This window comes from Aspergillus bombycis, assembly GCF_001792695.1.
Source record: "Aspergillus bombycis strain NRRL26010 chromosome Unknown contig00088, whole genome shotgun sequence".
NCBI classification, from domain to species: domain Eukaryota; kingdom Fungi; phylum Ascomycota; class Eurotiomycetes; order Eurotiales; family Aspergillaceae; genus Aspergillus; species Aspergillus bombycis.
The window spans coordinates 1-24,038 of record NW_019170090.1 but is presented as its reverse complement, the minus strand read 5'-3'; the positions used below and the strand labels follow the sequence as shown (position 1 = coordinate 24,038).

Genomic DNA, 24,038 nt, shown 5'->3' with positions numbered 1-24,038 from the left:
CGGTCCAGCCACGATATAGATCTACCATCATAGCTTCTGATCTTGTGTACAGTCTTCATGTATTATTATGCAAGCGAGTATATTTCAGGCCACCATAGACCAGGCTACGGGAATACACGGTCTTCTACTCCCATGGGTCTGCGGCTGTCTTCTGATGATATTTGCTGCGGGCACGAATGCGTGGTCCATACCGATAGAACATCCATGGTAGCGGTGTCATCGCCAGGGAGACGAAACCCAGGACACTGGTGGCCCATGAGACACCCAGACCCTTGTACATGTCTTGGGCGAAGAGCGGGAACACGGCACCAAAGATGGATCGCAAGACACCATTAGCAGCCAGGGCGCTGGCACCGTAGGGCCCATAACAGTCTGTCAGGTAAGCCATAATGCCCAAGAAGAGCGGGATGATTGAGAACCCGAATGGGACTCCGGCGATGATGCCACAGATCCAGTGGGTCGGAGGTTTGGCGGACCAGCCGAACCAGAACAGACTGATGGGGATGAGCCAGGCGAGGATAATCAGATGGGGTAGACGAGCCTCTGGCTTGGGTCCGAGGCGAAGCACAAAGTGACGGTGGATTACATTGATGTAAGGAGAACCTATGGTCGCTAAGGTCATGCCGACACCGATCCCGAGAAATGAGAGGCCCGCCATTCCGGGACTCCAGTCTCGCGTCTCCTTGTAGACAATTGGGTAGGCGGTAAAATCTAGATAGAGTATACCGTAGATGAAGGCCATGTATAGAGAAAGTAGGAAGAGAATGGGCTCCGTACAGAGCATGAGCCACGGACGAGTCAGACTGCTGCGCAGCTGCTGGCAAACCTGGGGCTGTCCCATCTCAGTCTCGCGGCCCAGACGCCGGGCCTTGTCGTAAAGAAGCTTGGGCGGATACGTCTCGGGCAGGAAGAACAAGACAGCAACGTAGACTACGCCGCTGAGGATAAGCACTACCCAGAAGTTCCAGCGCCAGGGTGCATACTCCGATATGAACCCACCCACCACTGGGGCAAAAACAGGGCCTAGGAAGCTAGCTGCAGAGAAGCAGGCCATGGGCACAGAGCGGTTGCTCTGCGGCCAGAGGTCAGTGATGGAGCCCCCCGAGTTGCTGACGGTGGGGGAACCGAAGAAGCCTGCGAAAAAACGGAAGACGATAAGTGAGGTGATGTTGGGAGCTAATGCACAGCCGATCTGAAAGGCTACAAACAAACCCATTGTCAAGCGAAAGATTTGAGCCCGGCCCCTGGGAAGGTTACGGATTAGCACTGTTGGGGAGGTGTCGGGATTGGTGCTCTATGGTGTTGGAGGAGGGAAAAAGCCAGGCCTACCAGATCTCAGAGAGCGGCGCAAATAATAGAGATCCAAACCCGAAGCCTAGGAGGAAGGTCGTCACTCCAAGGGTCGCCACAATCTGCGAACATCCCAAGTCTTGCATAATATTCGGGAGGGCAGCAGTGTAGATACTGGAGCACCAGGCCACGGTCGCCGTCATCATCACCACAATGCTAGTGCAGATCCCTACATGCCATGATTCATTAGCTACCCTATCAGTCGCTCAATATAAACACCATATGGACTCTCAGTTGTCTTACACTTCTTAGTTGTGGGCCACGTTTTCGGATTTTCTTTCACATCTAAGACAATGTGGTCTGCCGTGGGAAGCACTGCATCGTCAGATGCTAGCTTTGATTGCTCTTCAACTGGATTCATGCCTCCCATATTCCCCGTTTGCCTCGACAGCAACACAGTGAGATGTGAAATCTAGTGTAGGCGTTCAACTTAAATACCAGGCCATGATTATCCCAGGGCTGCCACTAAGGACCAATAAAGCCACCAATAATGGTGTTGGTGACGAACGTTGGGTACATGGGTTGTAAATGATTATTAATCGATGGGGTTGGGGCAAGTTAGGGCTCTTTGAATGCGTTTAAAATGATGATGATAGTCATGGCCGAAATATTCTATGATTGACCCTTTTCTTATAGAGTCTACCACCAATCTCCGGTTATGCTTATCGTGTAAGATCCCTATTAGCCGCATGGCCACCATCAATATGTCCCTTTCATGGGAGTCCCTTATGCTTAGCACTGTCTAGTCCTGTAGTATGGTTCTCACTCTGAGCCGCAAGGCTGGGAGCAGTGGGTACCGGGCCTCATTAAGCTGACAAATATCAGTGGTGATATTACGACATCAATGGGTGTGAACCATTATGCAACATCTGCATACTACGTAGTAGTACATTGGGGGCTAGTGGAGCTGGCTGTATTTACTCCATGATCTATTTTTTCATTGCCTGCTGACGCGTCGCTGTCGATACATGCATCTGTTACTTTCAATTCGTATGCGGGGTATACTCGAGAGAATAATACTTCTTGCAATGGATTATACCATATACTGTGATGCTCGCACGATGTGGGCTTGCCCTAAAGCGGACATTCCGAGGATCCCCAGGGCTTCACACGTAATTTGTAAGCAAAGAAAGGTGCACGCATGCCACGCAATGAAGAACATGCGATACATAAGTATTTAATACCGCACGCCATCGGCTAGATCTTTAAAGTTATAAGAGCTGGAGACTGGCTACAAAGTGGCTAGATGTATATTATTCGCGACCCGATCCCTCAGAGTCTAGTATGTTTTGAAGATCCTTCGACCTTACGAGCTAGTATCTAGACAAAGCTAGAGAATAGGGAGTGTATAGGCTGTATGTGTCTTTCTGCGAGGCGCCATCACCGTTGGGGGTGTATGATCTCACGGCGTCTGGTTTGCTGTCCAGCTTGGTATATGTAAAGAACAAGGAGGTATACTGGGTGAAGTCAAAGCATTAGGGCTAGTCCTCCTATGAAGGCCGATCTACTTTAATCTGATAAAAATCTCTTGAGAACTCTGACAGTGAACATCAATTGTGTACAACATTCTGGATTCAAAGTTCAGCTAATTGCAAGAGCTCAAGATGGTAGCGCTAAGTAAATGTGAATAACAGCGCAGCAGCTAGTTCATTTCAGATAAACCAACGAACAGGATAGCTGTAGCAAACAGAATGCCAATCAAGTATACCCACAAGAGCCCACATTTAGTATCCAGCTGAACGTGTTGTTCTGCAACTTGTCCTTGTTTATTAAGCACAGAAAGCAGTACAACTTGGATGTAAAATATGTCATACAACTTTCAGGAAGTTTGTTGTGTCCATGAGCTGAGGGCCATGCGTTTCTCAAGGTGTCACGATATCTAGTATATCACAGATCGCTAGTAAGTCTCACACCTCTGGAGCTGCACAATTATACCATGTCCCATGTTAACCCTTCTGAGGCAACTGACACAACACCATAGGGTCTTGTCGTTATCAACCTGATATGCACGGTTGACAATCGTCCTACATACAGCACGACTGTTAAAAAAGCCCTATACCCTCGCAAATATCTTCTTGTTCAACATCAGCCGAACAAACAAAAGCAACCCCGCGCTCGCCAGTGTCAGTGATCCAGCATAAAATATTGCAGGTCGAAACGCTGCAAGGCCGGCGTCTGTGCCGCCGTAAGCGTCAAGCAGATATCCAGCGATAGGAGCCCCCTGGTATAACATTAGCGTTTACTCAATAACGGACGATGTATAAGAGATAGATGGGATCTTACTAGAAAATATCCAAAGGTCCAGGATGTCGTCAACATAGACATGATATTCGCGAGCTGTCCATCTCCAAACACTGCGCCTACTACGACAGGCATGAGGCTGAAGAAACCACCGGAGCCCATTCCATTGATGATCGCGAAGAAAATGAGAAGTCCGAGGGAGGATGCGAACGGCCAGAGTGCCATTGCACTAACGCCGATAACAGTGAGCGATAGGATCATACTGTTGACCGGACCGAGGAATATATCTGCCCCAAATCCCATTCCGATACGGCCGAGAGCAGAGGCAAAGTTCCAAGCCGCGAGTATAGCTGCAGCCGCACGGCTCGAGAAACCGATTGAGGAGATATAAAGTGGAAGTAGGAACGGAGGGACAAAAAGAGGGAAGGTTGCGATGGCGCCCATTAATAACATGAGAATGAATTTAAGACTACGGAGGAGACTCCTGTGTTTTAATGTCAGCGAAGAGGCAGCTGTCACCGGTAGAGGGGCCTACTACCATTGTATGCTCGACACGGCACGCGCGCTTCCTGCCGGCGCTTTGAGGAAGTATGATGCTGGGATGCAAATAATCCATGCTAGGCCTCCAAGTATCTTTAAAGCTCCTTCCAGACCGGTGACGCTGATCAGCTCTTCTAGCGAAATTGCAATCACAGCAGAACCTAACCCCGCGCCACCATAGACAAGACCAGTTGCTAGTCCTCGTTTCTTTTTGAACCATAGGGACGGCACTGTTGCCGCTGGCTGTAGAATTTGCATTAGAGCCTGACGATATCATGTATTATGGTGAGTCTTTTATTACCAAGAAGAGCAGGGCAGCTCCAATACCAAAGAGAAACCCCTGTGTGGCAAACATGGCAGGAACTGATTGCGTTGACCAGCCCGCAGTGAACTCTCCAAGACCCAGAAATATGCTTCCTACAAAAGCAGTGGCTCTATAGCCAATGCGCTTGATAATCTGAGCTACTACAATGCCCATGAGAGGAGACATTGCTGCACCCAAGGATCCGATGAACGACAAGGTCGAGGCGCTAGCGAGACGCGCATCAGCAAGATGAAGTTGCACAATGCCATAGGAATATATTAAGCCCAGATACACAAAGAATATGGCTGATCCAGCTGCAACAACAGGCCAGCCTTCCTTTTTGTCCCAATTATTGTTTTGAAAACCTTGGTCGGGGGAATCTGGTCGTCGAATGTCGCTGTTGGCCCGTGACAACTCGTGGGAAACGCCATCCATGCTGCTGGAAGGACGGCGAATTGTAGCGGGCGGTCGCAGACTCATTATGTCTGCCTGCGATGTCTGTGTGTCCTATGTTGTAGTTATGACACTGAAGATACGGAAAGTTTTGCATGGTGAAAAAGAGACTATGGAGAGAGATTTAAAGTCCTTCTGACTCATAATAAATAGGAATGGCTGTTCCGTCGGGGTCCAGGTCTCCCCACCTCTGCTGTTTTGTTTTCTCTTTGTTAATCTTAAACGGCTAATGCTATTCCTAGAGGAAACCTTCGGGGATTGCCTTTTCATCGCCCTCTATGTAGAACTTGCTAGGTTCATGCTTAAACAAACAGCTCTGCCCAACTGTGACATCACGCAAATAGTACAACACTTCAATACCTGGATTTACTGTGGAAGCCGGTCGAACCCATGCCCAGTTGATTCGTGGAGGGCAAATTTCGACTTGCTGAAGTTGAAGTATATATCCAAAATCATTCTTACTGTTTATCAGTCAAGAGGATGATTGACCATGGTAGGGCTTGGAGCGGGCACGGGAAGCGGGGCGGGGAATTGGGATGTGGGGGATCTGTGGGGGATCTGTAAGCTAAGCATATCTTGAGCCATTTTCTCTATATAGAACCTAACTGAAAAGAAATACATGTGCTTCCAGGCAAACAAATTATCACTGGCACCAGCATCGGTCGAGCAGTATACACCGGGGTTCTAACCCAAAGATCAACCTCTTAATCGAATACCCGGCACCTCGTAAGAACTGACAATGTCTGAATACTACAATGTCTTCCTTATCAGGTCCACTCTCGCCATGCAGGACCCTGATCTCCCTGGACCAAGGTTTCATACCGCCCTTTTCGTCAAGACAGGGCCGAACGGTACCGGTACTATTCACGAAGTCACCGGCGATATCACCTCATCGGAAGGGATGCACTATACTCGAACTCTTAGTGAGGCCCCGGAGCTTTCCCCGGAGTTCCATACAAGTCAGAAGCTGGGCGTTACGCAAGCCTGCAAACATCCCGGCGATTGGCAGCGGGTTTTAGGCAGTTTACCAACACCACCCCAGCAGAAAGCATTCAATATGAAGACAATGAAGACGGAGCCATTTAAGACAAAAGATCCGTTGATTTTCTACGAGCCTGGGGAGCCCAGACGGTCTTTGATGAAGTGTACTGAGTGGACGATGGAGAGAGCAATTCCTGCTCTTAAGACCAATGGGCTTATCATCGAGGGGTAGTGTCACTAGTGTGTATATAGAATAAGGTTGGAGCCCTATTGAGCCCATAGACAAACTTGCGTCTCTCATAACGGTGCGTATTTTGATAGTCGGCTACAAGCTCTCTGCTTCTTCTTAGGCGCTATTCCGACTTAGTTTGGGCCATCTATCAATTTCTCTGGCATATCGTGTCGAATGTGACATCTCTGTGTACGGCTTTTTTCTAAGTAGCTGAAGAAAGTAGATGAGGTGTACCACTTTGGTCTATCCAGGAGGCTAAAAAGACTATGGTAAAGATGTCACATACAAGGTCAGTTTACTCGTGCCAACCATCCCCAGCGCCTAGCATCCAGTTCACAGCAACGAGCTCCAGTCCATGCTTCTGCACCCACTCGGCAGCTTTAAACGACCTCCGAGCCGTAAACTCTTCACCCCCAACGTCTTCCTTTGAAAGTGATAGGCCATGTGGCTCGCGGAACAGCAGAAATAGGTACCGATGTGGTCGTGAGCTACCGTACCAATACCTGGTAAGTACGTGCACAGGCTATTATTGAAAGTTGGGCTTCATACTCATCTTTAGGTCCAGGGCCTAGATACTCTGTTAATGTCTGAACAGTTTCAGGCGCCCCCGAAGGTTGTAGTCCGGAAATGACCCAATGCCGCCAGTATGCAAATTTGGGGTCATCTGGGGTCGGTGCATCTGGGTCTATCAAGAGCAAGGTATATTGCTGTGGAGATTCAAGGTCTCTCTTTTGTACATACATTAGCCTTTAGCCCCGTGCGGGGCAATCCGCATCGATGCTATATGATTACATACCTCGGCGGCAAAAGATATCTTCGGTGCTGATTTGCAATCACTGACCCTGAACAGGTTTCCCAGAGAAACTGATTTCTCGCCGAATGTCACCTGAAGCTCTGTCGTCGGGGTAAAGTCCTCTGGGATGAGGGGTGCGGAGCTAGGAAACAGCCCTGCTTGGCGCAGGGACAGGATCAAGTTCACCACTTGAGTTTCTGACATTTCGTTATTTTTCCAGGCTGCTGGTATGAGACAACAAGGTGTATGGAAGCGGGGGGTTGTGATTGTATAAATAAGCGCGTGCCTTTACCTCGCAGATGGTTGGGAGGCAGACTCGGAATGTCAGTGGTGGAAGAATCCAAGTGATTCCGTCTTGGCCCCTGGAGATCGTAAACTGTTCAACTCTGACAGAAGTCAACTCCCCAGTGTAGGAGAAAAGAAAAGAAGAATATACACTTCCAGTTGATAGAGTCTGACACCACTGAGGAATACCCTCCGAGGCGTTTGTGATCATCCTCCAAATACATCCCTACCATTTCGTTAATTCCAGGCGGCATGGCATGACCAATCCATTCAGTCATAGTCAAAAGTGTCTGATATCTTACCTTGTTCCCTTGACAGTAATTTTCCGGCTCACAAAAAGGTGGCCTGAAGATGTACACTCGGTGGGCTTTTTCCAAAGAGAGGGTAGGGCAAGGGTGGGGGACACAAATTTGAAGCTCAATATAAATTCATTCGGTCAACTGTGCTTCCCTACTTTTTACGGAGATCAGTATGAAGCTTCAACCGAAAAGAAAAGAACCGGCCGTATGATTTGATTGTATATGGAACTGAGGCATTGTCAAGAAATGACAAGAGCTTGGCGATAACAGATTAGGAGAGGGATCCTCACTCTAGGATCATTTGGGGGCCTGTCCCTAGAGCGGCTAAAAAAAGGCAGGATTGGGGTAGGAAGTGACTGAGACAAAGAAAAGAGTGAGTCGTAGAGTATGGTATGTAAGTATATCATGCATCTACGGAGCAAACAGCAGCTACGCCAAGCCGAAAAGAGAAAGAGTCAAACTACTCGGGATACCTAATAAATATTGTTCGAACAGGGCCTCCAATTCAATAGACTTTTCTTATAACCGTTGTGTTGCAGGCGTGAATCCAATTTCCTAAATGATATACCCATGTAACTCGGATCCCTTGCGTGTCTTCGGTTTTCATTAGTAAATATAAAATAAAATGGTCTTCATAATACATATATTCATACCTGGATGTTCCTCAACTGAAAGAGTTGATTCCCTTCACCATTGAGGTTTTGAGGAATGCGTCTTTGTTAACAAGGACTAGAATTCAAAAACATAAGTGAGTCTTCTCTCGCATCAATGTCGCTCAGGACCTTACAAGCTCCATTTCTATTGAACAGCATAATAGCCTGACTCGAAGATTGTAGTTCAATTTCAAGCCCTACTCGTAGTAACCGTCCATCTTTCGCACTTCGTGAGAAGAAGGCCAATCCTAAGTAATTATAGCAACTAATGGAAGATCACACACGACAGTGCCAAAGACTCGTAGAAATGGATCACCGGCGTTTTCTGGTTTTAGGGGCAAATGACTTCTTCTTTAACCCACCCCAGTTTTCTCCTTCCAAGTGAAGTCCTTTTTCCTCGACCAGATTTGCAAATTGCTTGTCCTTTTCCAGCCGCTTCAAGTCGATACCCAGTGCCTGTGCCATTATAGGAGCAAGATCGTGGGCGGCACAAACGCGGAAGTCGCCGCTTTCGAAACGTTTCTTGTTACGTCGATCGAGACGCTTATTCAGTTCCTCTTCAACAACCTGTGAGAACTCCTTGCCGTTGATAATGGTCTTTTTGATTGTCTCTGCTTCTTTCGGAGTGAAGTAGGGTTCGCCGATGAAGGATGGGTCAATGATCTTCTCGAGCCGTTTATTGGACGTGGGTTTGTCAAAGCTCTTGAGATCGGCGATTAAAACGTGTATTCGATACCAGAGGTTTGGAAAGGCTGAGGAGTCTTGGAGACTTGCGATGGTTGGACTTGGGACGGCGGCAGCATCCCCAGGATCTATATTGTTCGGCGTGGATGATGATGGAGCCATAATGATAAAGAATAGTCTTTGAGCCTTTCGTTCCTGGCCAGACCTCTAGGAGCTTTTAAAAGGATTAAGTACAGAAGGTTAATGAGGAGATCCATTTCAAGAGAGAATGAATTAACTATGGGCGTGGTTGCTTACTAGTCGATTGCTTCATTCGGTTGTCATTAAGACGTTGGCGGCCATCTTACTTGACAGTACCATACCATCACTATTACAGGCAGAATGAGTCATGAATAAACTAGCTCATTTAAACTCAAATGGTTTGGAATAGTGGCCCGTTTACGGATGGGCATGTGCTGGGAAGTATAACGTTCATTGCTTTGCTTTCGGGGGCTCCAATGCCGAAACCAGAGTTAACAATGGCGGGGAAACTGTAATTAAGGAAGACTCGGTTTATCTGTCAGCTGCATATGAAGAGCATTTCTTGATATGGTAGTAGCTCAAAGATGTGCACTGATGGAGAGCAATGTAGATGAACCGGTATACTTAGGGTTTACAATGGTGTGATTTATGCACGGACATAGCTTATGTAATAAACACTACACTATGCAGCGATATCCACATCGATATCAAGATCTATCGTCATCTTTTATTAAATATCATCTGGTGTTCACCACCATCACGTCCATAACGCCATTGGAAATCCGCGAAACCACTATTTCTCTTACAATCGTTCCTACTCACCTAATACCAACCCACAACACTACTGCAACTCCCTACGCCTCTGCTAAAGCCCAACGAAACGCACATCATCAAATCACAACCACCACCCACATATTAAAAAGAAAGCAAGAGCGCCAAAAACGCAAGAATGCCCACAAAAACGCCCACCCAGTCCAACTTCCCGCCGCATCTAACCGTCTCAATTACCTCCCCAAACACCACCACCACAACCACACGCCCCCCGCCTAACATCCTCCTCCTCCTGCACGGCATCGGCGACACCAGCGCCACATTCAGTACCTTCGGCCGCGCCCTCAACCTCCCCGAAACAACCGTCGTCACCCTCCAAGCACCAACACGTCTCCCATTCGACCTCCCCGGATTCCACTGGGGCGACGACATCTCCTTTGACTCCAACACGGGAGCGCTGGACATGGACGCCGGGTTTGCGCGCGCAACGCGCACGATAGTCGACGAGGTTATTCGTGGTGTCCTCGTTCAGAAATGTGGGTATAAGTTGCGGGAGATTATGATTCTTGGGTTTGGGCAGGGAGGTATGGTGGGGCTGGTTTGTGCAAGAGAATTGGGGATACAGCCGAAGGTTCAGGATGTGGGTGATTCTGGTGCAAATGATGGTGGTGGGATTGGGGGGGATATGGCGTTGTCGGGGGTTATCTCTATTGGAGCGCCGTATCCGATCTCTGGGGGTGTGGTCGGTGAGAAGAATCGGACGCCGGTGTTGCTCGTTGCTGGACGGGATTCGGAGGTTGTGAGTGATGGGGCTGTTAGAAGGACGAAGGGGGTTTTCGATTTTGTGGAGCTCACAAGGTATGCTAGGAGGGGAGACGGGATGCCCAAGTCTAGGGAGGAGATGCTGCCTGTTATGAGGTTTTTGGCGCGCAGGTTGAGAAGTTGGCAGGGGGTTCCTGAGGGGAGTGTGGAGATTTCTTAGGGTTGTTTTGGGAAGTTGGTAGAGTGAATCTTATGCATGGTGTGTAGTGATGATGGGTGTAGAGTGGGTAAGACGATTTGTGGCGCTTTGGCGGTCTACTGGAACATGGATTGCTGGAGGCAATATGAGGCGATGGTAAGTATGGTACATTGCATGATCTACACGGGTCTATGCGATGAAACTAGTCCACCTGCTCCAGGGCTTTTCTTGCCCGATCGATTGTCTTCCTGGCCTCAGTTTCGCCGACGTCCTCGTTCCATGGTCCACCTTCTTGCACGACGGTGTGCAGGTGCTCCTCCGTCTTAATCAATGCTGCCCGGCCCTCCTCCCGGACTTCGTCTTCAAAGAAAGTGCGGGCAGATTCCCACTGCTTTTGTTGCCGTCGTAGGGCGTAGATTAACCCAACTGCGACGATTGTGCCGGTCTCGTACACCGACGCTGTCGGGACGGAGACATATGTCAGTGCCGACAGAGCGGATGTCAAGGTAGTGGTTGACATGCTGAAAAGAACTAGCCTCTGCGCCATTGCCTGCAGGGAGGGTACCGTCGTGTCTAGTAGCCGGTTGCGACTCGTGGTTATCTGAGTCGGCCACAGTTCATCGGATTCAGGTTTATCGCTGTCGTCAGAAGGTTGTTCCGCTCGTTGAGAGGCGGCCTTGAACTGCATCCCAAGGCCGGCCTGGTTGAATCTTCCCGCAGTCCAGATCACTTCTTTCTCTGCACGCGGCAGATAGTTCTTTTCCAGAATCTCTGACGTGATCATGCCTACGTCGTCCACATGCCAGAAGAGCTTCCACCAGGCAAGGCCCTTCCATTTCTTCGTCGCAAACCCTTCCTCGAGTGAGCCACGCAGTTCTGTATGTCCCCTCTCGGCCCATTCAGACACCGAACGGTCTAGGTTCTCCCGGACCTCGTCTGAAAGTGTGACTGCTTTTTGATCCTGTAATAACCTGTTCTCATCGGCAGCAACTCCAGTCTCTGCGGCGTCAATCAGGGATGTGATTAGAGACTTGAGGGAGGGGTCGAGAGCCCCCTCCGCCCGCAACGACGACAGCCAATCTTGAACAGTCTGTACGCCACTTCCATTCCAACCACGCTCATAAAGAGAGGCATTCTGCACGGATTCGCGGAACTTCTCGAGGGCTTCGTCCGCTCGGTCGATGTCCACGAACGCGATTCGGTCATTACTTTTCTGTGGGGCGGTAACTGCCAAATCGATAGCCCCATAAACTGAGCTTGTCTCTTTCTTCAGGTCTGCGCGAGAGACCAAACCATTGTACGCCACCAATCCGTCCACCCCGCGGCCGCAAACAACCGTTCTGTGGACTGGGTATCGTACGGCATTATGGCGGCCGGAATGTGAAGTCGGGATCGTCACTGTAGGGACAAGGAATGTATCTGCCGTGAAATGCGCATCTGATAACTCTGTCTCAGCACCCAAGGTAGACACTAGGATTTCGAGATTGCCTTTCTTAAGGATGGGGGAGGGCACAGATATAGTAGGGAGAAGGTTGTTCGGAATGGACTCTGATACTTCGCCGTATCTGCCGAGCGTGAGTAAAATCTCCTATTCATACCCCTTTTGATGCAATCTAAGCATACCGAATTAGCAAGCCCTGTGTAGAATCAGAATCGTAGGCATCCAATGCATCCTCCCAACTCTCTCTTGTATTTAATGGATCGGCGAGTAACAAGCGAACAAGCTTGCGCGCGGCAATCGCATCATTAAGACCGAGAACTATTGAAATGTAAACAAATATATCCCAGAGTACTGTTGTGAGGAAGAAACCCACCAGCAACACGGATTATGGGTGTTTCACTCTCCAATCCGCGCAAAGCTAGCTGCAACCGGCTGACATTCACCTGCTCCGTAGCCACACCCTGGATCTTATTCAGGGCCTCATACAGCTCTCTCAACCGCGGTGGCACATGTCGGGCGTGGATCACAGACGATGTAGTGATAGGACGAGAGGAGGGAAAAGAGAGATGGTTAGCTTCTAGCCGGGAAGAAACGATGCCGTTCCGACGCGTGGACAGGGTCCGTCTCCGTGTTGCGCAGGATGGGCAGTAATAGGCTGCAGTTTTGTCCCCAGCACGCGGCCAGCTCTTAGAGAGCGAGCCGCGCAGTTTAAGAGGCATTGATGGGTGGGGAGAGGGTATCTAGCGGAAAAGGTAGAGGGTATCAGTGATATATGGATTTGGAAGGGCGGATAATTGAAGTTGGTGTTGTGTCTTGGCGGCCGCGGAGGCCCGTGACTACCGATTCCTAGCATTACAACGAAACAATCCTTGCTACACTATAATGCTCCATATGGAAGATTTTCGTGACTAGACCAAAAGAAAAAGACTACCTCCAAATACCACACAGTAATAAACAAGATAGGGGTGTGTCATGGTGTATCGATTCATCAACTCATGGAGCCAAGACGTCACGGACGCCTCGATAACTACAACAATAGTCTCTGTCGCAGTTCCAATACTCAGTGCAATAACAATCTGTCTCCTTGTGACAGACAGGACATAAGATTATGTAGCTGGGCCATTCGCCAGAGGAAGGGCTCCTCGTTATATCGTCAGACTCAGAGGCGCTTTATACAGGTACGGATCAATATTTGCACACAGAGAAAGACGGGTTGAGCAGGCGCAAAATCAAAGTGGAATGCTTAATGATAGTATCCTTTGCTCATGCTTCTCGACTCTCTCGAGCGGCATCTCGCTGTCGCCGGCTTCTGCCCGAGCCCGCAGACCTGTGAGAGGTTAGAGTACGCTCTTCCAAATCCTTTCTTTCACCAAGCAAACTTACATGCTAATCCGCCGAGCCACGGTAGCCAATCCAGCGTCGTTATCTGCCTCACGTTGAGCACGCTCCAAGGCAGCCTGCCTTTCCTCCTCACTCCGCTTATAGACCTCTTCACTACTCGGCGGAAGACGCTCGTTTTGCAGGTCAACCTTACGGGCATCCTCAAAGTTCGTGATGGCCTGCTTGATTCCCTCCGCCCCAAGCATCAAAGTACCCGCGGGAAGGCGACCACCAGTTGCTGTCTTAAGCTCCGTAACCCTTTCGGACTCCTCACGCAACACTTGGAAGACTCGTGAAAGACGACCAATGGCAAGAATCTTGTTCTTAATTGCACGTCGCTTGAATTCGCTGGATTCAACATCCATAGGAACAGGGGGCGAGGGCGGGCCCGTAGGCGAAACGGTCGTAGGGGTATCATCTTCTAACTCCTCCTTGGAGCAGGTGTTAAGGATAGCAATCAGCATATCGGTAATCTTCTCACCGACGAAGGGAAGAGACCAAGTGAACACATCCATGAAGTTTGGCAGCCAGTATGGGTGAGGTGTACAGTTGAATTGACGGATATTCATCACGTTGTTCTCGTACTTCAGGACGGCAGCTTTGTTGTTGTACACATCCAGATAGTTGGGTGCACTGAAAATGGTCATCACGCTAGGGAAACCGGTGGTTCTTGTTTTCCGATACATGCGGTATCCGGCATCCTGAGCCTCGTGTGCACGGATAATGGAGAGCAGGTTGTTCTTTTCCAGGAAAGCGCAGGCGGCAGGGTACGAGAAAAAGTAGGAGCATCCTCGAACACTGTTGTGGACGAAATAGTCTCCAGTCTTCTCCTGTCCAAACTCTTCCAGAGGATCAGCCCAAAGAATGTCGCACATCAAGCCATGGGTTGGGGGCTCCCTGAAGCGATCAATCTACGGGCATTGTCAGTACCTAGCATTATTACTATCACAGAATTTGCTTCACATACCGACTTGATATCCTCCAGTGTGTGCAATTCGGGACTTAGGCCACCGTGGATACACAGGAACTGCTTGTTCATGACCGCCGCCAGCGGCAAGGAGCAAAAGGATTCAATGCAAGCTTCATAGATACGCTCGCTGTATTTGTGCTTACACTCCAGTTTGAAGGTGAAGTAATCTGTCAAATGCCTGCACTCGTGGTTTCCTCGCAGTAGCCAGAGCGTATTCGGGTACCAGATCTTCAGGGCCCAGAGGTAGAGGACACACTGCACGAGGTCAGACCATTTGCGCTAGACAACTCAGCCACGGCGAGACAGCCGAGGGAACTCACTTCAATGCTAAAATAACCTCTGTCAACATAGTCGCCTAGGAATAAATATCTCGTCTCAGAGGGGTCGCCGCCCACTTCGAAAAGCTTCATCAAATCGTAATATTGTCCGTGAACGTCACCACACACTGTGATGGGGGCATCCATCTCGAGCAAATTCGGCTCTGCCTTCAACAACTGCGTACCCGCTTGTATAATCCATAGCGCCTGGTCTTCGGTAAGACGACCTTCACGATAAAAGTGCTGTTTCAAAAACTGGAGGTTTGGCTTGGAGGGGTCCTCAGGGGACCAGAACTGTTCGTCCGTCGGCGTCTGTAACGCCGGCGCTTGTACCTCTGTAGGATCGCAAAATCGTCAGGATTAAAATTATAGAAAATAAAAATAAGGGATGCTGCTTATCCTACCTTTAACAACCCGTTCCATGGTGGACACCTGGTTGCCATCTTCCATGGTATGTAATGTGAAGTCAATCTCCGGGACTGGCTTCTTTTCCGTCACCGCTCGCGCTATTGTGCGGTCCATCTTGAACCAAGTTCACTCGAAGGCTCACAACTAGGATCTTGAAAATCGCAAGAATCCAAGGCCCCAGTAGATAGGCCGGGGAGCGAAGAAAAGGGGGGATGGGAGGGGGAAACTTGACAGCGCGGAGAACCGATGTTTGGTGGGGTTAGAGCGCGGCGGGATCTCACACGCGAGACGAACGCCCGAGTTGAGGCTGAGATATGGTTGACCCTAAGGTTGGGAGTGTGGCACGTTTAGTAGGGGAAGAAAAAAAGTTTTGCAAATAAGAAGGGTTCCTTTAATCCAGCAGGTTAAAAAAGAAAGAAACCAATGAAAGGACACCTAGCTAAGTGGAGTGAGTAAAGGGGGTTTAAAAAAGTAGACGTGGGTCAGGGTTAGAATAATTAAGAACAAGAAACAAGGAAGCAGTCGAGGCCGAATCTAAGGACTCTGAGATGCTGGGCAGGGGCTGAAAGGTAGTGAAAGGTACAGTCAGTACGTACGGAGCAGTGGTAACCGATGGTGTCGGGTTACTAGTACTAGTAGAGATGCACTTTGAAACTCCAATGATATAACATGCTAAACTTAATATAGATAGCGCATAAATTGACATCCAGTTCTAGGTCATAATATAATCCATATCAGACATTTTGAAATACTAGCGTATACCACAGAAGAGTCTAGATCTACTAGATACCTGGAGGACTAGAAATTCTACTATAAACTAAAAAGGTAACGGTTATAGAAGTTTAGTTGTCCATCAATAATTCTCCGAAACTATCCCACAATTATATTACTACTATATTACTACGCCTACCTTATTGGTCTACTGTCTACTTGTCGATGATTCGGGTGACACATTGGATTCACTTCGGTAGATCACAGCCACACATACAGAGTAATGGGGGTCCATTCTATACAAGAGAGGTTTTGATGACAACAAAGTGGAACAGTTGGGTAGCGTTGAACATCATCAATTGAAAACTAGAACACCATCAATACTTTGGATCCGATGCTCTAGACAAATACCTTGTCTTTCTCTGACCCATCTCTCTTCTCAAGATTGGCTTCAAGCCAAAATCCCTCACCCCTATGAACCAGCATAGCATTTCTTGCCGAATCCGCGAAGCTGTGGTCATCCCACATGAACCAGCTTAAACAATAATTTTTTTCCTTCATTGGTAGGAAGGTCCCTCGGCTATGTCATAGAAATTTCAATATAGATATATCGAGCCGTCCGAATTTCCAATGTATTGGTTGAGGTCCGGACTGGTTTCTTGTTCATCACCTGCCGTGTTCTTTGCGTGTTACAGACCAAGGTGGATCTCTCGACCCGAACGTTGTTGGAGGAGGTAGAAAAGAGCATCGTTTCAATTCAGATAAAGAGATAATCTATGATTGGTTTGCGTTGTTGAAAAGGACAAAGTATGCCTTGAAACAAATAGCACAGTAGAAGAGGAATGGCTCTGTAAGCATCACAAGAGAGTAGTTCAACCACACAGGGCTGTGTTGCTTTCTTTATACCCTGCTCGCTTGAATTAAGTTTGTCGTCATCTGGCCAGCTTCATATCGCCATTAAGAGATCATTTGAAGACAGTGTCTAGATTGGCGTAGGCTGAATCTTCATATATGCGCGGCCACGTCGGTCGTCGGCGATCAGGAGGGGTCTGTTGTATAAACGACATCTTCCCACCAGCCATCCATCCTTATGTCATTCCACCTGCGTGTCGTTGCTTTGATGCTAATTGGCGTCAAAACCTTGAGCCATTCTGTGATAGAGTTATTGGTGATTGCCGGAACTGAAACGTGGTCGTGGTTAGGTTAAATTAGGAATCGTAACAATACATGAATACAATAATAGCTAGGCTCCAGCTCCAGCCTTACTCAGGTACTTACCCGTTTAGCATTAGTAGTTACATCTTTCAGGTTCGAAACCAGAGCTTCAAATAAAAGTATCACCAGATCAATACAACATTTTTTAGCGCCAACAGTAGGGAAGCAACACAAGGCAACCGGGGCAAGATACCAAACTAAACTAACCCTGGTGGGAAATTGAGGGTGGGGATCGAGATCAGCCAAATCACATTGAAGTCAATCTAAAATCTGGAGATCCACGGATGGCATAAATTATGATAGGTAATTCATTAATACGGTATTCCGTATTTGCCGTACTAAAAGGTACCGATGGCGTCACGGGGGTTTTCCCCTCAATGAATCCGGAGTATAAACCTCTGATTATCTTGAACAACAGCAACAACAACAACCCCGTTTTCACCCTCAGATCGCCATCTACTATCTTCCTTCGAATAATTCTACCGAATTAATTTCTCTTACCTGCCAATTATGTATGAATCCTACCGTAAGTCCACTCTGATTCCCTTCTCGCAGCCTATACTGACCATCTATCTGTCCATTTGTCCAGGCCCACATCCACTCCTGGCACAAGTCCCCTTGACTGTTTCTCCTTTCATCAACCTCCCTTCCTCAGTCACCCTTCCCTACACCTACAAATCACTTCCTTCCACACTTCCGGCATCCGTAACAGTCGACCCCAGCAATCCCGAGACTAAACCCCGCTATGTCGTCTCCGCGAGCGGTGAGCACGCGGCATCCCCCGAAGAAATCCTAGCCTCGTGCAAATCTCTTGAAGAACTTCTCAACAAGAACCGCACGGATGCGGAGCAGGCCATACAAAACTGGGAGGGATCCATTGTACAGCGCGATCTCGCGGAGAAGAGACGGGTTGCGCCCGGGTGGTTGGACCGGGAAGAGAAGCTTCTACAGCCGAGTAGATCTATGGCGAGCTCAAGACCCCCAGGGCAACCAGAGCACAGCCTGCTGGACAGCTTATCTACGGATCCAGATGCGTCGAAGTTACCATCGATGAAGCCGCGCGACGAGGGTGAGGAGCTGGACAGAGTGTTCGGTGGGCTGAACGTAAAATGAGTGATCTCGATCAATTGAGTGTCAGGTACGATCGCCACCCTTGACGTGGCAGCGTCATTTAGCTTCCTCTGCTGTGGTGTGAACCATCGGGAAAAGTCACCGATTGGACCACTCCAATCGAGCTTGCGGTAGACTTTGCAGGTTTAGCTGCACCCCTTATGCAGATTGCAGAGCTTTGTCATGTCAGAATTTTGCAACCTCAACACAGACGAAGCTCGCTATACCGCACTATCGCGTAGAGTCGGCTCGTATGCAGGGAGCATACTATAGGGTTAGAACCATGATCTTATGTGGGGAAATGTAATGTTCTTTACAATCGGGCCCAGTCTTGATCTTATCTTCAAGATGTCTACTACGTATCGCCTGCGGGTCGTTATGTTCACAGGCAATGAACAAAATGTATTCTACTATTTATTGCTATAAAATGCATCCTTCAATTTTCCTATAAGCTAATTCTCTGTGGCATTTTTTTACTTATAAACAATTATGTCCACGTAAAGGCGAACTCCCCCACCTAGCAACGGCAGCCCCTCCGCCGCAAAGCTCACCTCCGCCAAAGCTCCCGGCAGAAATATTAAGCCACCGCCAACTAAACCTCCCTCCACCAAACAACCCGCAACCCACCCTTCAACAACCCTCTCCAAACAACCCAAAAAGCCAAGATGGAACCTCTCCGAACACCACCAGAAACCTCCTCCTTCGTCCTCCTCGCCGACCACCAGTCGCGTACCCCATCCTCCTTCCACTCCGGCCCCGCAGTCCTCCACTACCACAGCAAGCACTGCAAGCTATCCATCCTAGAACACGAGCTGCAAGCCAACCCAGTCCTAAACTCCCTCCGCAGCGCAGACGCGACAACCACCGCAAATGGAACAGAGGCCCAAAACGGCTCTGATGCCGAAGGCAAAGAGATCGTCATCGATGGCCTAGACGTCTGGGTGACATCCGAGTAAGACTCTCTCTCTCTCTCTCTCTCTCTCTCTCTCTCTCTCTACCCTGAAACTACAAACTGCCTGCAATTTATGATACTAATGGGATATGGGGAAACTTAGCAAATTCCTCCTCTTCAACCCAACCCACCAAAAAGGCCTCTCAATTCCCTACCCCAGCATCTCCCTGCACGCAGTCCAGCGCCTCACGCTCCCAGATACCGACTCAGAGGTGCAAGGCTTGTACATGCAAATCGCGCTCCCTGAACAACCCGGTGCCCAAGAAGATGACTTCGAAGATGTATCACCTTGACCGTTGTCCCGCCCCCGGAGTCCCAGGAGCAGCAGCAATCCGAGGAGGATAACAAGCCGGACGAGACGCCCACGCAGGCGCTGTATAATGCCGTCTCGGCGTGTTCGAATCTGCACCCGGATCCCATGAGCGACGATGAGGATGAGGAAGGTCGTGGTTCGGGGCTGTTGTCGTCCGGGCTTGTGGAGATGGGCAGTGGGGATGGGGGGTTGCCGCCGCCGATGGATGGGAGTTCGGGGTGGATTACGGCAGACAATATGCATGAGTTCTTTGATGAGGAAGGGAATTGGATTGGGGGTGGGGAGGAGCCGACTTTGTCTCTTGGTCCTGGGGCGGGGACTGTGAGGGCTCGTGAGGGGCAGGATGGGGATGGGGATGAGGAGATGCAGGAGGATGAGGAGACAAAGTGGAGGAGAACGGATTAAATGAGAGAGTTTCGGGGGGTATGTATAGATGTGGCGTAATCAATGACTGGTTTAGTTCAGATTTGGGATTGAGGATCAGTGCTCTTTGGATGGGCGGGTGAGGGGATTACATCCGCTTTCTTCTTTATCAGCCTAAGGCCGGGCAAATCGACTGGGATGTCCTGGAAAAGCGTAAAATATAATTACATACTATATTATTGGTATTTGGTTCTGCTAACTATGCCTATCTAACAATACAGTGGATATCAATCGTTCGCCCGCACATCAAAGACCAAAGAAACAAAGCACCCATCCTGCCTGAACAGCTGGACAGCATAGAATACAACACGTAGTAGCAGCTACCTGAGCCCGCCATACAATTATTCTTTCAAAAACCCGTCCCCATCATAGAGACTGCCTGGCGTCGCAGCGCCAATGCCCAATCCCACCGCCCTCTTAACGGGTGTCGAGAATTCCGGTCGTGCACTCTTCAGACGTTCTGGCTTCCGCGGTGACGACTCACCGTGCAGTTCGGCAGGCCCGGACTCTTCAGAGATGATGGATATTGTAGACTTTTTGGTGGGACGACGGCTCGGGGTGCGATCGTGATCCTCCCATATGGGGACGATGCGGTTCCCAGCCCTGCTGGAACTGCGGGAAGAGGGACGCTCTGGCGGCTGCGTGTAATTTTGCTGTTGTGTAGGGAACGAACTGTCCATGGTCGGCTTTTCCTGATCATTCATATGTTGGCTGTAGGGCCGCGGTGAGCTTGTGGTGATGCTTTTGGCGCGCTGCACAGAGTCAGTTGACTTGCGGTTTGATCCATGCTTCAGGCTCTGACTGCGAGGGCGGATCGGTGGGCTTGTAGCGTTGGCACCATTTTCTAGTAGATGTGATCTGACGCTATTGCGGCGTGGTCTGGCTGGCTGGCTGCGTGGTCCTTTGACGGCGGACCGGCGAGGACTGCCTGGACTCGGGGCATTTTCGTACGCCGTTGGCGAGCCGCTGTACTTAGGAGCCATCCAAACTGGAATAGGCTTGTCAGGTGAAGGGGTATCGATCAAGCTATCTCCGAAACTAGGGGGCAGTGTAGTGATAATCTCGGGAAGGGTTTTGTCCATGCTAGTGTTCAGCGTACTCAGTACACTATCGATCGAATCATCTCGACTATGCTTCCGCTTCTTAGACGATGCCAAGTAGGATGAGTTTCGGTACGAGGGTGGGCGGCTGTCGGAGATCTCTGTGATGCGTGTTACGTCTCCTTGTTGGTCAGAACCGGTCCGGCTCATCGAGAAACCGGAAACACTTGAGCGCAGGGACGAAATATTGGAAGCCGATAGATCGGACACGTGTGATGCGTGCATGTCAAACTCGTCTAGCTCTTCCGGCTCCTCCACCATTGGAGCAAACGTAGCCCCTCCAAAGGCAATAGGTGTCTGGATCGATATCCGGACACAGTTCTGTCGTCGATGGCCTTTTCGGGGACGGCTGCCGCTTCTCATAGCGGAGGCTAACGGGGGTTTGAGATAACCATTGGAAGAGGGCAAGTGCGACTCTGGGATAGGTGAAACACTTGTCCACCCAGGAGTATTTGAGCGATTGAAGCCAGCAGAGATACCTCCATAAAATGGGTCATTTTCCCGCCGCTGGCTTCCATACACAGAGTGTCGTTGTAGTTGACTGAAATGTGGCAGTAGGGCTGGGTTGCAACCCGCCATGTTCAACGATTGGATGCGCTCCTGCTCCGTGTGCGGAAGAGATTCTCTTCTAGGCGGGCGTACATTGAGGGACTCACTTCTCCGTGGGGGCGCGCTAATTCGTTCCATGGAGTGAAGTGGGCTGCGTGCTGTTAAACTTCGGCGGGGAGACGTACGATCCGGCTCGAGTCTTTGCGCCTCCACTGGAATTGAGCCCGCTGGGAAGACAAATGGAGCTGGGAGTCTTGAGTAGAATGCAGCACTCCTTCCAACGTCATTGGCACTGTAAGGGGCGAATGTGGGACAGGGGGGCAAAGCTGGTGAAGTAAATACACTCTCCATGCCCGCTGAAGTCCTTCTGCTCTCATTCATGATAGAGCTATCAGCGGTCTCAAGACTCAGCGACGAAAACCGCAAAGAGTCATTCTTGGAGAGCCGAAACCGGTTCGGCGGGTAAGCACACGGCGGCGGTGGCACTGGTTGGTCTGGAGCAGCACCCGGCCTTTGAGCGATAATGCTTGCCGTTCGTGACCGCGAGCAAGACAGGTCAAATGATTGGTATCTATCCTCCAAGACAGGGAAGAGGCCAGTCAAGTGCTCTCTCTGGTATATTGATGGTCCTGGTCCTGAAATGGGTCGTATACTTAGATCAGCGTCACAATTCTGCTGTTCCCTGTCTGGCGTATGTCTGGGTGAAGTTTCTGTTGGCAATTCAAGAACCCCATCAACTGCAGAGATCGAGACGTCATCCCTTGGCGAGGACGGCCTCCGAGAAACAGGTAGCCCATCAATACTCTCGGTCAAAGGTGTCAAAGAGTTTATCCGGTGTGGCCTCAGCAGTCTCGATTGTCGATGGCAGCCCGACAGGGAACGGCACAATGAACGGCCCTTCTCCGTCCGCTGAGATAGGGTATCCGAGTCGTCCTGTGAATGAACTAAGCTTTCGTGTGATTCCAGCACCCCCCACTCGTTTGGTCGCACGTATGGAAGTTGCCCGTACTGCCGCAGCATGGAGCCTTCCTCTCGAGACAGGTTGGTCAATGTGTCTGCCGGGAAGGTCTGCATCCCAAGGAACTGCTTCTTCCCAGTGAACCGGCGCCGTTTCTGGCGTACCCTAAGCCATGCCAGAGTGCCACTTACTCCCCCCACGATGCAGATAGCCGCACAGACTACTGCTATCGCGACAACGGACGACAATTCCAACATTGTTGATTCCTCTTACGGTGGCCGACAGACTTTGTTGATGACCAACGCAGGAGCCCATTCATACAGAGTTCGATCCTTTGTCTGCTTTATGACTCCAAAGGCAGCGTGCTGCTGCCTGGAAGTGTTCGTGGAGAACGTCCGGGCGGCTAGGAAACCTCCTGTCGGTGCACACAAACACAATCCACGATAGCAACGCAGGAGGCAAAATACAAACACAGATGCATCACAGAAAAAAAGGGTAGGCGTCTGGGGAAGGGGGAAGGCGTCTGTTATGGAAAACCCGTTCGAAGCTTTGGAATGTGGTCGCATTACAATTGATTACGCGAGGAATGCTGCGATACTCGAATCCCCAGACTCCTTGTCCTCGGGTCTATGATGGCAAAGTCAATCATCAATCCAGGGGGTACGGTTATAATATACAGTGGCGTATTCAAACGATTAAAAGGTTTCGCTGACACCTGTATGTCCACGCCGTGGGAATGGGGCGTTTTTATGCTTAGGATCATCCAACAAGGAGTCATCCTTGGAGACGCATTGCCACCGTTCTACTACGCAAGAAAGTCGATCGTGCAATTTGCGCACCATGAGGACAGGTAGTTCACAATCAAGGATCATATTTCCGTTGTGCTGCTAGAAAAGTTCGTTGTTCAGAATACAAAAATAAGGCATTCGTGCGCACAAGATAGGGCACGACGTGTCTATACACCGTTAATTGCTTAGTAACCGCAGGCATGCATACCAACCGAATATTCCAGGGAGTCCGAAGCGTGCATCCAAGCAAACGGTCTTGTCCTTGCACGATACATAATTTCCGTGCGAAGTCCCTCATTGTAGGGCTATTGGGATCGTACTGTCCAAATCGAGGACCTGCTGGCACTGTTTGGCCATGATATCTTACCTGCAGACCAATGGTCATGGAAGGTCATATGCAAAGAGAGAGCGAGTTACACCTTTGGCGTACTCAAATGCGAGAGACGGGACAGACTCAGGGAATGAGGGGCCGTAATGGTCAGTTTAGCGATGGTGGTTAGGATCCTCGCAACTGCATTATTGATAACTGCATGGTCTGATGTACATGAATTAGCGTCCAACTGCCACTTGTCATTCGGTTGGCGGGTAAACTTGAGCTCATCGAGGACAGATCATTGGCCGTGGGCGAGATGCAATGTAGGGTGACAATGCGCGTATGGGTGCTGGAATGATCTTCGAATGGAGCATGTAGGAGGGGCATTTGTTTTCCTCGGCGGCCTCAGGCAGTCCAGGAATCACGGGAATTGGATTCAGGGACGAGTGGAATAGCATCATTGGGACCCACTTCGGTCTCCTCTCTCTCTCTCTCTCTCTCTCTCTCTCTCTCTCTCTCTCC

The 24,038-nt window shown here is 49.6% G+C and overlaps 11 protein-coding genes across 11 annotated transcripts; 4 read left to right on the top strand and 7 right to left on the bottom strand.

Moving 5' to 3' along the window:
- Positions 1-124: 124 nt before the first annotated feature.
- On the bottom strand, positions 125-2,242 carry ABOM_008312 (MFS transporter; the record flags this gene model as incomplete). The annotated part of the gene is made up of 5 exons (XM_022535441.1): positions 125-1,244; positions 1,330-1,519; positions 1,594-1,762; positions 2,117-2,161; positions 2,228-2,242. The coding sequence occupies 5 exons, from the start codon at positions 2,240-2,242 to the stop codon at positions 125-127; spliced, it is 1,539 nt and encodes a 512-aa protein (XP_022386197.1).
- A 1,161-nt stretch (positions 2,243-3,403) lies between these two features.
- ABOM_008311 (monocarboxylate transporter) lies at positions 3,404-4,915 on the bottom strand (the record flags this gene model as incomplete). The annotated part of the gene is made up of 4 exons (XM_022535440.1): positions 3,404-3,571; positions 3,634-4,075; positions 4,130-4,374; positions 4,433-4,915. 4 exons carry the CDS (start codon positions 4,913-4,915, stop codon positions 3,404-3,406), a joined length of 1,338 nt encoding a protein of 445 aa, XP_022386198.1.
- A 712-nt stretch (positions 4,916-5,627) lies between these two features.
- On the top strand, positions 5,628-6,101 carry ABOM_008310 (uncharacterized protein; the record flags this gene model as incomplete). The annotated part of the gene is made up of 1 exon (XM_022535439.1): positions 5,628-6,101. The coding sequence occupies one exon, from the start codon at positions 5,628-5,630 to the stop codon at positions 6,099-6,101; it is 474 nt and encodes a 157-aa protein (XP_022386199.1).
- A 295-nt stretch (positions 6,102-6,396) lies between these two features.
- Positions 6,397-7,098, bottom strand: ABOM_008309 (YbhB/YbcL family Raf kinase inhibitor-like protein; the record flags this gene model as incomplete). The annotated part of the gene is made up of 3 exons (XM_022535438.1): positions 6,397-6,589; positions 6,651-6,829; positions 6,898-7,098. The coding sequence occupies 3 exons, from the start codon at positions 7,096-7,098 to the stop codon at positions 6,397-6,399; spliced, it is 573 nt and encodes a 190-aa protein (XP_022386221.1).
- Positions 7,099-8,443: 1,345 nt separating this feature from the next.
- On the bottom strand, positions 8,444-8,977 carry ABOM_008308 (uncharacterized protein; the record flags this gene model as incomplete). Its single annotated transcript, XM_022535437.1, has 1 exon — positions 8,444-8,977. One exon carries the CDS (start codon positions 8,975-8,977, stop codon positions 8,444-8,446), a length of 534 nt encoding a protein of 177 aa, XP_022386220.1.
- An 808-nt stretch (positions 8,978-9,785) lies between these two features.
- ABOM_008307 (alpha/beta hydrolase) lies at positions 9,786-10,589 on the top strand (the record flags this gene model as incomplete). The annotated part of the gene is made up of 1 exon (XM_022535436.1): positions 9,786-10,589. The coding sequence occupies one exon, from the start codon at positions 9,786-9,788 to the stop codon at positions 10,587-10,589; it is 804 nt and encodes a 267-aa protein (XP_022386225.1).
- Positions 10,590-10,770: 181 nt separating this feature from the next.
- ABOM_008306 (uncharacterized protein) lies at positions 10,771-12,728 on the bottom strand (the record flags this gene model as incomplete). The annotated part of the gene is made up of 3 exons (XM_022535435.1): positions 10,771-12,133; positions 12,192-12,327; positions 12,383-12,728. 3 exons carry the CDS (start codon positions 12,726-12,728, stop codon positions 10,771-10,773), a joined length of 1,845 nt encoding a protein of 614 aa, XP_022386224.1.
- A 544-nt stretch (positions 12,729-13,272) lies between these two features.
- ABOM_008305 (serine/threonine-protein phosphatase 2B catalytic subunit) lies at positions 13,273-15,198 on the bottom strand (the record flags this gene model as incomplete). Its single annotated transcript, XM_022535434.1, has 5 exons — positions 13,273-13,336; positions 13,393-14,300; positions 14,357-14,614; positions 14,680-15,011; positions 15,081-15,198. The coding sequence occupies 5 exons, from the start codon at positions 15,196-15,198 to the stop codon at positions 13,273-13,275; spliced, it is 1,680 nt and encodes a 559-aa protein (XP_022386223.1).
- Positions 15,199-17,520: 2,322 nt separating this feature from the next.
- On the top strand, positions 17,521-18,123 carry ABOM_008304 (uncharacterized protein; the record flags this gene model as incomplete). The annotated part of the gene is made up of 2 exons (XM_022535433.1): positions 17,521-17,536; positions 17,600-18,123. The coding sequence occupies 2 exons, from the start codon at positions 17,521-17,523 to the stop codon at positions 18,121-18,123; spliced, it is 540 nt and encodes a 179-aa protein (XP_022386222.1).
- A 662-nt stretch (positions 18,124-18,785) lies between these two features.
- Positions 18,786-19,790, top strand: ABOM_008303 (Voldacs domain-containing protein; the record flags this gene model as incomplete). The annotated part of the gene is made up of 3 exons (XM_022535432.1): positions 18,786-19,072; positions 19,176-19,295; positions 19,352-19,790. The coding sequence occupies 3 exons, from the start codon at positions 18,786-18,788 to the stop codon at positions 19,788-19,790; spliced, it is 846 nt and encodes a 281-aa protein (XP_022386227.1).
- Positions 19,791-20,149: 359 nt separating this feature from the next.
- On the bottom strand, positions 20,150-22,672 carry ABOM_008302 (uncharacterized protein; the record flags this gene model as incomplete). Its single annotated transcript, XM_022535431.1, has 1 exon — positions 20,150-22,672. The coding sequence occupies one exon, from the start codon at positions 22,670-22,672 to the stop codon at positions 20,150-20,152; it is 2,523 nt and encodes an 840-aa protein (XP_022386226.1).
- Between the last annotated feature and the right edge of the window lie 1,366 nt (positions 22,673-24,038).